This window comes from Salmo salar, chromosome ssa28 (genome assembly GCF_905237065.1).
Source record: "Salmo salar chromosome ssa28, Ssal_v3.1, whole genome shotgun sequence".
NCBI classification, from domain to species: Eukaryota; Metazoa; Chordata; class Actinopteri; order Salmoniformes; family Salmonidae; genus Salmo; species Salmo salar.
In genome coordinates, this window is record NC_059469.1 from 39,442,605 (window position 1) to 39,454,915 (window position 12,311).

At 49.8% G+C, this 12,311-nt stretch overlaps 1 protein-coding gene across 1 annotated transcript in view; it reads right to left on the minus strand.

Annotated features, from left to right (window-relative positions):
• Positions 1-4,462: 4,462 nt before the first annotated feature.
• The window catches only part of LOC106591118 (serine palmitoyltransferase 3), a 103,934-nt gene continuing 96,085 nt past the window's right edge, over positions 4,463-12,311 (minus strand). Inside the window, exons 11-12 of the mRNA XM_045710244.1 lie at positions 10,095-10,224; positions 4,463-7,122 (exon numbers count right to left, since the gene is read on the minus strand). Coding sequence (XP_045566200.1) covers positions 6,976-7,122; positions 10,095-10,224 — 277 coding nt within the window. The 3' untranslated portion in view covers positions 4,463-6,975. The remainder of the gene's footprint in view (positions 7,123-10,094; positions 10,225-12,311) is intronic.

The following is a 12,311-nucleotide window of genomic DNA, read 5'->3' on the forward strand; positions in this document are numbered from 1 at the left end:
CTGGTGCTGCAGAGTAAGGGTGGAGGGTACTGGTGTTGCAGAGTAAGGGTGGAGGGTACTGGTGTTGCAGAGTAAGGGTGGAGGGTACTGGTGTTGCAGAGTAAGGGTGGAGGGTACTGGTGCTGCAGAGTAAGGGTGGAGGGTACTGGTGCTGCAGAGTAAGGGTGGAGGGTACTGGTGCTGCAGAGTAAGGGTGGAGGGTACTGGTGCTGCAGAGTAAGGGTGGAGGGTACTGGTGCTGTAGAGTAAGGGTGGAGGGTACTAGTGTTGTCAGCCCAGCACCCAGATCCATGATGAGCAACCTGAGAAGAGAGGGAGGGAAGGAGAGAGGAGAGCGAGGGAAGGAAGGAGAGAGGAGAGCGAGGGAAGGAAGGAGAGAGGAGAGCGAGGGAAGGAAGGAGAGAGGAGAGCGAGGGAAGGAAGGAGAGAGGAGAGCGAGGGAAGGAAGGAGAGAGGAGAGCGAGGGAAGGAAGGAGAGAGGAGAGCGAGGGAAGGAGAGAGGAGAGCGAGGGAAGGAAGGAGAGAGGAGAGCGAGGGAAGGAAGGAGAGAGGAGAGCGAGGGAAGGAAGGAGAGAGGAGAGCGAGGTAAGGAAGGAGAGAGGAGAGCGAGGGAAGGAGAGAGGTGAGCGAGGGAAGGAGAGAAGAGAGAGAGGGAAGGAGAGAGGACAGCGAGGGAAGGAAGGAGAGAGGAGAGCGAGGGAAGGAAGGAGAGAGGAGAGCGTGGGAAGGAGAGAGGAGAGCGAGGGAAGGAGAGAGGAGAGCGAGGGAAGGAAGGAGAGAGGAGAGCGAGGGAAGGAAGGAGAGAGGAGAGCGAGGGAAGGAAGGAGAGAGGAGAGCGAGGGAAGGAAGGAGAGAGGAGAGCGAGGGAAGGAAGGAGAGAGGAGAGCGAGGGAAGGAAGGAGAGAGGAGAGCGAGGGAAGGAAGGAGAGAGGAGAGCGAGGGAAGGAAGGAGAGAGGAGAGCGAGGGAAGGAAGGAGAGAGGAGACCGAGGGAAGGAGAGAGGAGAGCGAGGGAAGGAAGGAGAGAGGAGAGCGAGGGAAGGAAGGAGAGAGGAGAGCGAGGGAAGGAAGGAGAGAGGAGAGCGAGGGAAGGAGAGAAGAGAGCGGGGGAAGGAGAGAAGAGAGGGAGGGAAGGAGAGCGAGGGAAGGAAGGAGAGAGGAGAGCGAGGAAAGGAAGGAGAGAGGAGAGCGAGGGAAGGAAGGAGAGAGGAGAGCGAGGGAAGGAAGGAGAGAGGAGAGCGAGGGAAGGAAGGAGAGAGGAGAGCGAGGGAAGGAGAGAGGAGAGCGAGGGAAGGAAGGAGAGAGGAGAGCGAGGGAAAAGGAGAGGAGAGCGAGGAAAGGAAGGAGAGAGGAGAGCGAGGAAAGGAAGGAGAGAGGAGAGCGAGGGAAGGAAGGAGAGAGGAGAGCGAGGGAAGGAAGGAGAGAGGAGAGCGAGGGAAGGAAGGAGAGAGGAGAGCGAGGGAAGGAGAGAGGAGAGCGAGGGAAGGAGAGAGGAGAGCGAGGGAAGGAGAGAGGAGAGCGAGGGAAGGAAGGAGAGAGGAGAGCGAGGGAAGGAAGGAGAGAGGAGAGCGAGGGAAGGAGAGAGGAGAGCGAGGGAAGGAAGGAGAGAGGAGAGCGAGGAAAGGAAGGAGAGAGGAGAGCGAGGAAAGGAAGGAGAGAGGAGAGCGAGGGAAGGAAGGAGAGAGGAGAGCGAGGGAAGGAAGGAGAGAGGAGAGCGAGGGAAGGAAGGAGAGAAGAGAGCGAGGGAAGGAAGGAGAGAGGAGAGCGAGGGAAGGAGAGAAGAGAGTGGGGGAAGGAGAGAAGAGGGGGAGGGAAGGAAGGAGAGAGGAGAGCGAGGGAAGGAAGGAGAGAGGAGAGCGAGGGAAGGAAGGAGAGAGGAGAGCGAGGGAAGGAAGGAGAGAGGAGAGCGAGGGAAGGAAGGAGAGAGGAGAGCGAGGGAAGGAAGAAGAGAGGAGAGCGAGGGAAGGAGAGAAGAGAGTGGGGGAAGGAGAGAAGAGAGGGAGGGAAGGAGAGGAGAGCGAGGGAAGGAAGGAGAGAGGAGAGCGAGGGAAGGAAGGAGAGAGGAGAGCGAGGGAAGGAAGGAGAGAGGAGAGCGAGGGAAGGAGAGAGGAGAGCGAGGGAAGGAAGGAGAGAGGAGAGCGAGGGAAGGAAGGAGAGAGGAGAGCGAGGGAAGGAAGGAGAGAGGAGAGCGAGGGAAGGAAGGAGAGTAGGAGAGCGAGGGAAGGAGAGAGGAGAGCGAGGGAAGGAGAGAGGAGAGCGAGGGAAGGAGAGAGGAGAGCGAGGGAAGGAAGGAGAGAGGAGAGCGAGGGAAGGAAGGAGAGAGGAGAGCGAGGGAAGGAGAGAGGAGAGCGAGGGAAGGAAGGAGAGAGGAGAGCGAGGGAAGGAAGGAGAGAGGAGAGCGAGGGAAGGAAGGAGAGAGGAGAGCGAGGGAAGGAAGGAGAGAGGAGAGCGAGGGAAGGAAGGAGAGACGAGAGCGAGGGAAGGAAGGAGAGAGGAGAGCGAGGGAAGGAGAGAAGAGAGTGGGGGAAGGAGAGAAGAGGGGGAGAGAAGGAAGGAGAGAGGAGAGCGAGGGAAGGAAGGAGAGAGGAGAGCGAGGGAAGGAAGGAGAGAGGAGAGCGAGGGAAGGAAGGAGAGAGGAGAGCGAGGGAAGGAAGGAGAGAGGAGAGCGAGGGAAGGAAGGAGAGAGGAGAGCGAGGGAAGGAAGAAGAGAGGAGAGCGAGGGAAGGAGAGAAGAGAGTGGGGGAAGGAGAGAAGAGAGGGAGGGAAGGAGAGGAGAGCGAGGGAAGGAAGGAGAGAGGAGAGCGAGGGAAGGAAGGAGAGAGGAGAGCGAGGGAAGGAAGGAGAGAGGAGAGCGAGGGAAGGAGAGAGGAGAGCGAGGGAAGGAAGGAGAGAGTAGAGCGAGGGAAGGAAGGAGAGAGGAGAGCGAGGGAAGGAAGGAGAGAGGAGAGCGAGGGAAGGAAGGAGAGAAGAGAGCGAGGGAAGGAAGGAGAGAGGAGAGCGAGGGAAGGAGAGAAGAGAGTGGGGGAAGGAGAGAAGAGGGGGAGGGAAGGAAGGAGAGAGGAGAGCGAGGGAAGGAAGGAGAGAGGAGAGCGAGGGAAGGAAGGAGAGAGGAGAGCGAGGGAAGGAAGGAGAGAGGAGAGCGAGGGAAGGAAGGAGAGAGGAGAGCGAGGGAAGGAAGGAGAGAGGAGAGCGAGGGAAGGAGAGAAGAGAGTGGGGGAAGGAGAGAAGAGAGGGAGGGAAGGAGAGAGGAGAGCGAGGGAAGGAAGGAGAGAGGAGAGCGAGGGAAGGAAGGAGAGAGGAGAGCGAGGGAAGGAAGGAGAGAGGAGAGCGAGAGAGGGATTCTGCTCCTACAGAAAGTAAACTGAGTTGAATAAGTAGATCATGTCATGGCCCCAACGGACACAGAGGTACATTCATTGATGTGTCATGACGGGTCCCTCTGTAGGTATAGCGAGTGCCTTTCCCCTCTTACACCCAGATTCTGTTATCTCAGAATTGTATTTCTGTTTAAAAGTTTAACTAAATCATTGGCCCGGCCACCATGAGCACAGACATCGATCTGGCCCTTTTCTACTGTTACGAATATAACCCCCACCTGAGGAAATTCCCTTCAGACCATGCCTACCTCGAGCATCGAGGGAGATAAGGTTGAGTAGAGACCACAGGAATCTCAGTATAAGCTAAGGTTGTAATGATTGTTGTTAACTCTGAGACTATCGATTCCGACAGAATAAGAGCAACTCTTCGATACTAATTACTAGTCTGCGGCTAGGAATTATGTACCATTGAACGCAAAGACCGACAACTGCCGAAACATCTATTCTACAAGAACATTTCTGAATGTTACTCTGAAGTATCCAGCCGAACCACGAGAGACGATCAGATTAACTTTCCAACAGAAAGACGGAAGATTTCAACAGAGATCACGACGACACACTTTGAGCGTAAATATATTTATATTGATTGCAGTTATTCCCGAATGAATGAGCGTTCATGTGCGAAGGATTAACATTTCAATTAATAATTATCAACTGTGTAGTGATTCTTGTAATTCCCGCCCTTCTCTGTACTTCCCTTTGTCCACCAAGCCGTCATGTCGGTTTAGCCCACTAGGGAACATCCACCTATCATTTCCTTGTAACCATATCTACTGTTTGTTTGTTTATGCATTTCTGTGATTATTTAGTTAGTAAATAAATGACTAAGACAATTGATGTATGGATGATTCATAGTAAAAACTGGGTTCGTGCAGATAAACAATTTACGATGTTTGGAATGAGACTAACGTGAGGTAAAGAATAATTCATTAATTCGAAGACTAATTGATCAGATGTTAAAATATCTGAAGAGTTATGTTAGGAAAATTATAACTTTGTAATCTTAAGATTTTCCTTGGTGCCCCAACTTCCTAGTTAATTACAGTTACATGGTAAGTTTAATCACGTAATAATAATTCCAAAGAATTGATTTGATAAAATCACAGTCTTCAATTTAATGATGCCAAAGATTCAACAAATGTAACATTTAACTCAGATACATTAATTAATATAACATTTATTTAAATCAGATACATTAATTAATGTAACATTTATTTAACTCAGATACATTAATGAATATAACATTTATTTAAATCAGATACATTAATTAACATAACATTTATTTAAATCAGATACATTAATTAACATAACATTTATTTAAATCAGATACATTAATTCCTTGAACAATTTAAATCGTGCCAACCAGTTAACAAAACATTCTCAGTTCCAGTGACAGCCTGGGATTATTGGTTGTCTTGTATAACGACAAGAAATGTATATGATCTCTTAATTGATATTGTAATGTGAACACATACTGCTATATACAGCATGGAGCAGCAGCCATCACCGTTGGCACTGGACTTTCCTTATGGTTGTATAAGATAGAGATGAGACCCCAATCTCTCAGCGTATTAGACCGGTAGAGATGAGACCCCACTCTCTCAGTGTATTGGACTGGTAGAGATGAGACCCCACTCTCTCTGTGTATTGGACTGGTAGAGACGAGACCCCACTCTCTCAGTGTATTAGACCGGTAGAGATGAGACCCCACTCTCTCAGTGTATTAGACTGGTAGAGATGAGACCCCACTCTCTCTGTGTATTAGACTGGTAGAGATGAGACCCCACTCTCTCTGTGTATTGGACTGGTAGAGATGAGACCCCACTCTCTCAGTGTATTAGACTGGTAGAGATGAGACCCCACTCTCTCTGTGTATTGGACTGGTAGAGATGAGACCCCACTCTCTCAGTGTATTAGACCGGTAGAGATGAGACCCCACTCTCTCAGTGTATTAGACCGGTAGAGATGAGACCCCACTCTCTCTGTGTATTGGACTGGTAGAGATGAGACCCCACTCTCTCTGTGTATTGGACTGGTAGAGATGAGACCCCACTCTCTCTGTGTATTGGACTGGTAGAGATGAGACCCCACTCTCTCAGTGTATTAGACTGGTAGAGATGAGACCCCACTCTCTCAGTGTATTGGACTGGTAGAGATGAGACCCCACTCTCTGTGTATTGGACTGGTAGAGACGAGACCCCACTCTCTCAGCGTATTGGACTGGTAGAGATGAGACCCCACTCTCTCTGTGTATTGGACTGGTAGAGATGAGACCCCACTCTCTCTGTGTATTAGACTGGTAGAGATGAGACCCCACTCTCTCTGTGTATTGGACTGGTAGAGATGAGACCCCACTCTCTCAGTGTATTGGACTGGTAGAGATGAGACCCCACTCTCTCTGTGTATTAGACCGGTAGAGATGAGACCCCACTCTCTCAGTGTATTGGACTGGTAGAGATGAGACCCCACTCTCTCAGTGTATTGGACTGGTAGAGACGAGACCCCACTCTCTCAGCGTATTGGACTGGTAGAGATGAGACCCCACTCTCTCTGTGTATTGGACTGGTAGAGATGAGACCCCACTCTCTCTGTGTATTGGACTGGTAGAGATGAGACCCCACTCTCTCTGTGTATTGGACTGGTAGAGATGAGACCCCACTCTCTCTGTGTATTAGACCGGTAGAGATGAGACCCCACTCTCTCAGTGTATTAGACCGGTAGAGATGAGACCCCACTCTCTCTGTGTATTGGACTGGTAGAGATGAGACCCCACTCTCTCTGTGTATTAGACCGGTAGAGATGAGACCCCACTCTCTCAGTGTATTAGACCGGTAGAGATGAGACCCCACTCTCTCAGTGTATTAGACCGGTAGAGATGAGACCCCACTCTCTCAGTGTATTAGACCGGTAGAGACGAGACCCCACTCTCTCAGCGTATTGGACTGGTAGAGATGAGACCCCACTCTCTCTGTGTATTGGACTGGTAGAGATGAGACCCCACTCTCTCAGCGTATTGGACTGGTAGAGATGAGACCCCACTCTCTCAGTGTATTGGACTGGTAGAGATGAGACCCCACTCTCTCTGTGTATTGGACTGGTAGAGATGAGACCCCACTCTCTCTGTGTATTGGACTGGTAGAGATGAGACCCCACTCTCTCAGCGTATTGGACTGGTAGAGATGAGACCCCACTCTCTCTGTGTATTAGACCGGTAGAGATGAGACCCCACTCTCTCAGTGTATTGGACTGGTAGAGATGAGACCCCACTCTCTCTGTGTATTGGACTGGTAGAGATGAGACCCCACTCTCTCTGTGTATTGAGAGAGTGGGGTCTCAGGGAAGACAGAGGCCCACTCAGTATCCCAACAATCTGTCTTTGTGTGACCTGTTCACTTTCCATTATGGACTGGTACAAGACAAAATGGCGGATACTGTCTAACCCATGCTTACACCAATCCAATGCTTTTTATATTCGTGGGGTCGGAGTGCACACTTTAGGGTAAAGGACACATTATTAGGACATATGGCTATTCCCTGTTGCCATGGAACCACCATAACATTCTCTCAGTGCAAAGGTCAGGGGTCATCCTATCAGTCTATTAGCTGACTGTCCTGCTCAAAGTCTGTGTCGTCGTTGTCGTTGTCGTGTCGTCGTCGTTGTGTTGTTGTTGTGGACGAGGAGAATATTTCCTCCGGGAGAACTTCAGACACAAATCATCTCCTAACTGGTTCAGATCAAACAACACCTGGGGGGGGGAAGAGAAAATATACTGTTAGAGAGGGAGAGAAGGAAGGGGAGAGAGGGAGGGAGGTAGAAAGGGCGAGAGGGAGGGGGAGAGAGAGAGAGGGCGAGAGGGAGGGGGAGAGAGGGAGAGAGGGAGGGAGGTAGAAAGGGCGAGGGGGAGAGAGAGAGAGAAGGAGGGGGAGAGAGGGAGGGAGGTAGAAAGGGCGAGAGGGAGGGGGAGAGAGAGAGAGAGAGGGAGGGAGGGAGGGAGGGAGGGAGGGAGAGAGATAGAGAGAGAGAGGGAGAGGAAGAGGGAGGGAGAGAGAAAGGGAGAGAGAGGGAGAGAGGAGGTACAGTACATGGTGGCAGATTATCTGACCACTGTGACTGATGGAAAACACTGACTAGGTAGAGACTCAGAGAGGACAGTCTGGCTATAGAGACCGGTCGTCACAGACCAACCTGGCTGCCCAGAGAGGACAGTCTGGCTGCCCAGAGAGGACAGTCTGGCTGCCCAGAGAGGACAGTCTGGCTGCCCAGAGAGGACAGTCTGGCTGCCCAGAGAGGACAGTCTGGCTGCCCAGAGAGGACAGGCTGTGCTCACTCTGCTCCAGGGGAGAGGTAGAGACAGAGCTGCATTTCCTATTACACTGTGACAAATACTCAGACCTAAGAGAATATTTCTTACCCCAAAATGATCGTTCAGTGATAAAGAATGCAAAAACCTAAGGAAGAAATGTAGAAACCTGTCCAACCAAAATCATAGAGACCCAGAAAACCTGAGATCTTCACTATGTTGAATCACTAAACAACTAGATTCAGCTGTGGATTTCTTTAGTGGTCGAGGGCCAGAACATAATTACAAATAACTACTAGACCGTAAATTGACCGCAAGAAGCCCAAACAGACATAATATTTGACTAAAACGTAATCATTTCAAACCTTGTTTTACATTTGTATATCGTTACGTGTCTCTCTGTTGTGCGTGGAAATACTTGAACAGATTTCCCAAATGAAAATAAAAATTGAACCCCAAAAAATACAAATCTTTTTTTTTTCCCTCTCTCTCTCTCTCCGATAACCCTGCACTAAAAACAATACAGAAATACACTACGGATAAAGAAGGAACAGCACGTCAGAAATCAGCTCAATGTAACTGAAGAATCCATAGATTCTAACCACTTCTGGGAAAATTGGAAAACTCTCAACAAACAACACAAAGAATTCACAAAATGGGACAAACACCAAAATATCCTCTGTGTCCAACGTAAAACACCAAATAATCCATGCAGAGCAGAATTAGGCCGATACCAGCTAATTATCAAAAATCCAGAAAAGAGCCGTTAAATTCTACAACCACCTAAAAGGAAGCGATTCCCAAACCTTCCGTAACAGAGCCATCACCTACAGAGAGATGAACCTGGAGAAGAGTCCCCTAAGCAAGCTGGTCCTGGGGCTCTGTTCACAAACACAAACAGACCCCACAGAGCCCCAGGACAGCAACAGAATTAGACCCAACCAAATCATGACAAAACAGAAAGATAATTACTTGACACATTGGAAAGAATTAACAAAAAAACAGAGCAAACTAGAATGCTATTTGTCCCTAAACAGAGAGTACACAGTGGTAGAATGCCTGACTAGAGGTCGACCGATTAATCGGCATGGCCAATTATGGCCGATTAAATTGCAATCCACGAGAAGACTGCCTGGCAGGCTGACTACCTGTTACTCGAGTGCAGCAAGGAGCCAGTATTTTACATAATTATGACATAACATTGAAGGTTGTGCAATGTAACAGCAATATTTAGACTTAGGGATGCCACCCGTTAGATAAAATACAGAACGGATCCGTATTTCACTGAAAGAATAAACATTTGTTTTCTAAATGATAGTTTCCAGATTTGACCATATTAATGACCTAAGGCTCGTGTTTCTGTGTGTTTATTATATTATAATTAAGTCTATGATTTGATATTTGTTAGAGCAGTCTGACTGAGCGGTGGTAGGCAGCAGCAGGCTCGTAAGCATTCATTCAAACAGCACTTTCCTGCATTTGCCAGCAGCTCTTCGCTGTGCCTCAAGCATTACGCTGTTTATGCCTTCAAGCCTATCAACTCCCGAGATTAGGCTGGCAATACTATAGTGCCTATAAGAACATCCAATAGTCAAAGGTATATGAAATACAAATGATATAGAGAAATAGTCCTATAATTCCTATAATAACTACAACCTAAAACTTCTTACCTGGGAATATTGAAGACTCATGTTAAAAGGAACCACCAGCTTTCATATGTTCTCATGTTCTGAGCAAGGACCTTAAACGTTAGCTTTTTTACATGGCACATATTGCACTTTTACTTTCTTCTCCAACACTTTGTTTTTGCATTATTTAAACCAAATTGAACATGTTTCATTATTAATTTGACACTAAATATATTTTATTTATGTATTAAGTTAAAATAAAAGTGTTATTGTTCATTCAGTATTGTTGTAATTGTCATTACTACAAATATATCTAGAAATCGGCCGATTAATCGGCATCGTTTTTTTTGGGGGGGGTCCTCCAATAATCGGTCGACCTCTATACCTGACCACTGGACCGACACAAATTCAAGGAAAGCTTTTGACTATGTACAGACGTGTGTGTGTGTGTTTGCGTCTCTCTGTGTGTGTGTTTGTGTGTGTCTCTGTGTGTGTGTGTGCGTCTCTGTGTGTGTGTGTCTCTGTGTGTGTGTCTCTCTGTGTGTGTGTTTGCATCTCTGTGTGTGTCTCTGTGTGTGTGTGTGTTTGCATCTCTGTGTGTGTGTGTGTGCGCATCTCTGTGTGTGTGTGTGTGTGTGCGTGTCTCTGTGTGTTTGCGTCTCTCTCTGTGTGTGTGTGTGTCTCCGTGTGTGTGTGTGTGTTTGTGTCTCTGTGTGTGTGTGTCTCTTTGTGTGTGTTTGCATCTCTCTCCGTGTGTGTGTGTGTGTGTGTGTGTGTGTGTGTGCTCACCTGGTCGAGCATGGCCTTGGTGTGTGTAGCAGACAGACAGAAGCGTGCCCGTGCCTCGGTGATGGGCGTAGCAGGGAACCCTACCACCACCACTCCGATCTTCCTCTCCAGCATGGCACGAGAGAAAGCCCTGCGGCAGCAGAACACAGTCACATTGTAAAAGACGTGAAACATGATGTATGAATAAATCTCCGTATTTAAAGCGTTCTTTACGTTACCAGCTGTCATAAAAAGGCTGAGACCATCTAGACCCCATGAGAAAACAACTGACAGTGTTAAACACAGCCAGCTTTACACTAGGACCCTGGATACACACTAGGACCCTGGATACACACTAGGGCCCTGGATACACACTAGGACCCTGGATACACACTAGGACCCTGGATACACACTAGGGCCCTGGATACACACTAGGGCCCTGGACACACACTAGGGCCCTGGACACACACTAGGGCCCTGGACACACACTAGGGCCCTGGACACACACTAGGGCCCTGGAAACACACTAGGGCCCTGGACACACACTAGGGCCCTGGACACACACTAGGGCCCTGGATACACACTAGGGCCCTGGACACACACTAGGACCCTGGATACACACTAGGACCCTGGATACACACTAGGGCCCTGGATACACACTAGGACCCTGGATACACACTAGGACCCTGGATACACACTAGGGCCCTGGATACACACTAGGGCCCTGGACACACACTAGGGCCCTGGACACACACTAGGGCCCTGGACACACACTAGGGCCCTGGACACACACTAGGGCCCTGGATACACACTAGGGCCCTGGCCACACACTAGGACACACACTAGGGCCCTGGACACACACTAGGGCCCTGGACACACACTAGGGCCCTGGACACACACTAGGGCCCTGGACACACACTAGGGCCCTGGACACACACTAGGGCCCTGGAAACACACTAGGGCCCTGGACACACACTAGGGCCCTGGACACACACTAGGGCCCTGGATACACACTAGGGCCCTGGACACACACTAGGGCCCTGGACACACACTAGGGCCCTGGATACACACTAGGGCCCTGGCCACACACTAGGACACACACTAGGGCCCTGGACACACACTAGGGCCCTGGACACACACTAGGGCCCTGGACACACACTAGGGCCCTGGACACACACTAGGGCCCTGGACACACACTAGGGCCCTGGACACACACTAGGACCCTGGACACACACTAGGACACACACTAGGGCCCTGGACACACACTAGGGCCCTGGACACACACTAGGACCCTGGACACACACTAGGACACACACTAGGGCCCTGGACACACACTAGGGCCCTGGACACACACTAGGGCCCTGGACACACACTAGGACCCTGGACACACACTAGGACACACACTAGGGCCCTGGACACACACTAGGGCCCTGGACACACACTAGGGCCCTGGACACACACTAGGACCCTGGACACACACTAGGACCCTGGACACACACTAGGACCCTGGACACACACTAGGACACACACTAGGGCCCTGGACACACACTAGGGCCCTGGACACACACTAGGGCCCTGGACACACACTAGGGCCCTGGACACACACTAGGACCCTGGACACACACTAGGACACACACTAGGGCCCTGGACACACACTAGGGCCCTGGACACACACTAGGGCCCTGGACACACACTAGGGCCCTGGACACACACTAGGGCCCTGGACACACACTAGGGCCCTGGACATTTGGTCTGTGTTGTGTTGTTTATTACCGGCTCACATGGTCAAACCTTAATCCCATTGAGAACTTGTGGTCAATCCTCAAGAGGCAGGTGGACAAACAAAAACCCACAAATTCTGACAAACTCCAAGCATTGATTATGCAAGAATGGGCTGCCATCAGTCAGGATGTGGCCCAGAAGTTAATTGACAGCCTGCCAGGGCGGATTGCAGAGGTCTTGAAAAAGAAGGGACAACACTGCAAATATTGACTCTTTGCATCAACTTCATGTAATTGTCAATAAAAGCCTTTGACACTTATGAAATGCTTGTAATTATACTTCAGTATTCCATAGTAACATCTGACAAAAATATCTAAAGACACTGAAGCAGCAAACTTTGTGGAAATTAATATTTGTGTCATTCTCAAAACTTTTTGGCCACGACTGTAGACATAATGTGTCACGTCCTGACCAGCAGAGGGCGTAATTGTGTTAGTTTTGGTCAGGATGTGGCAG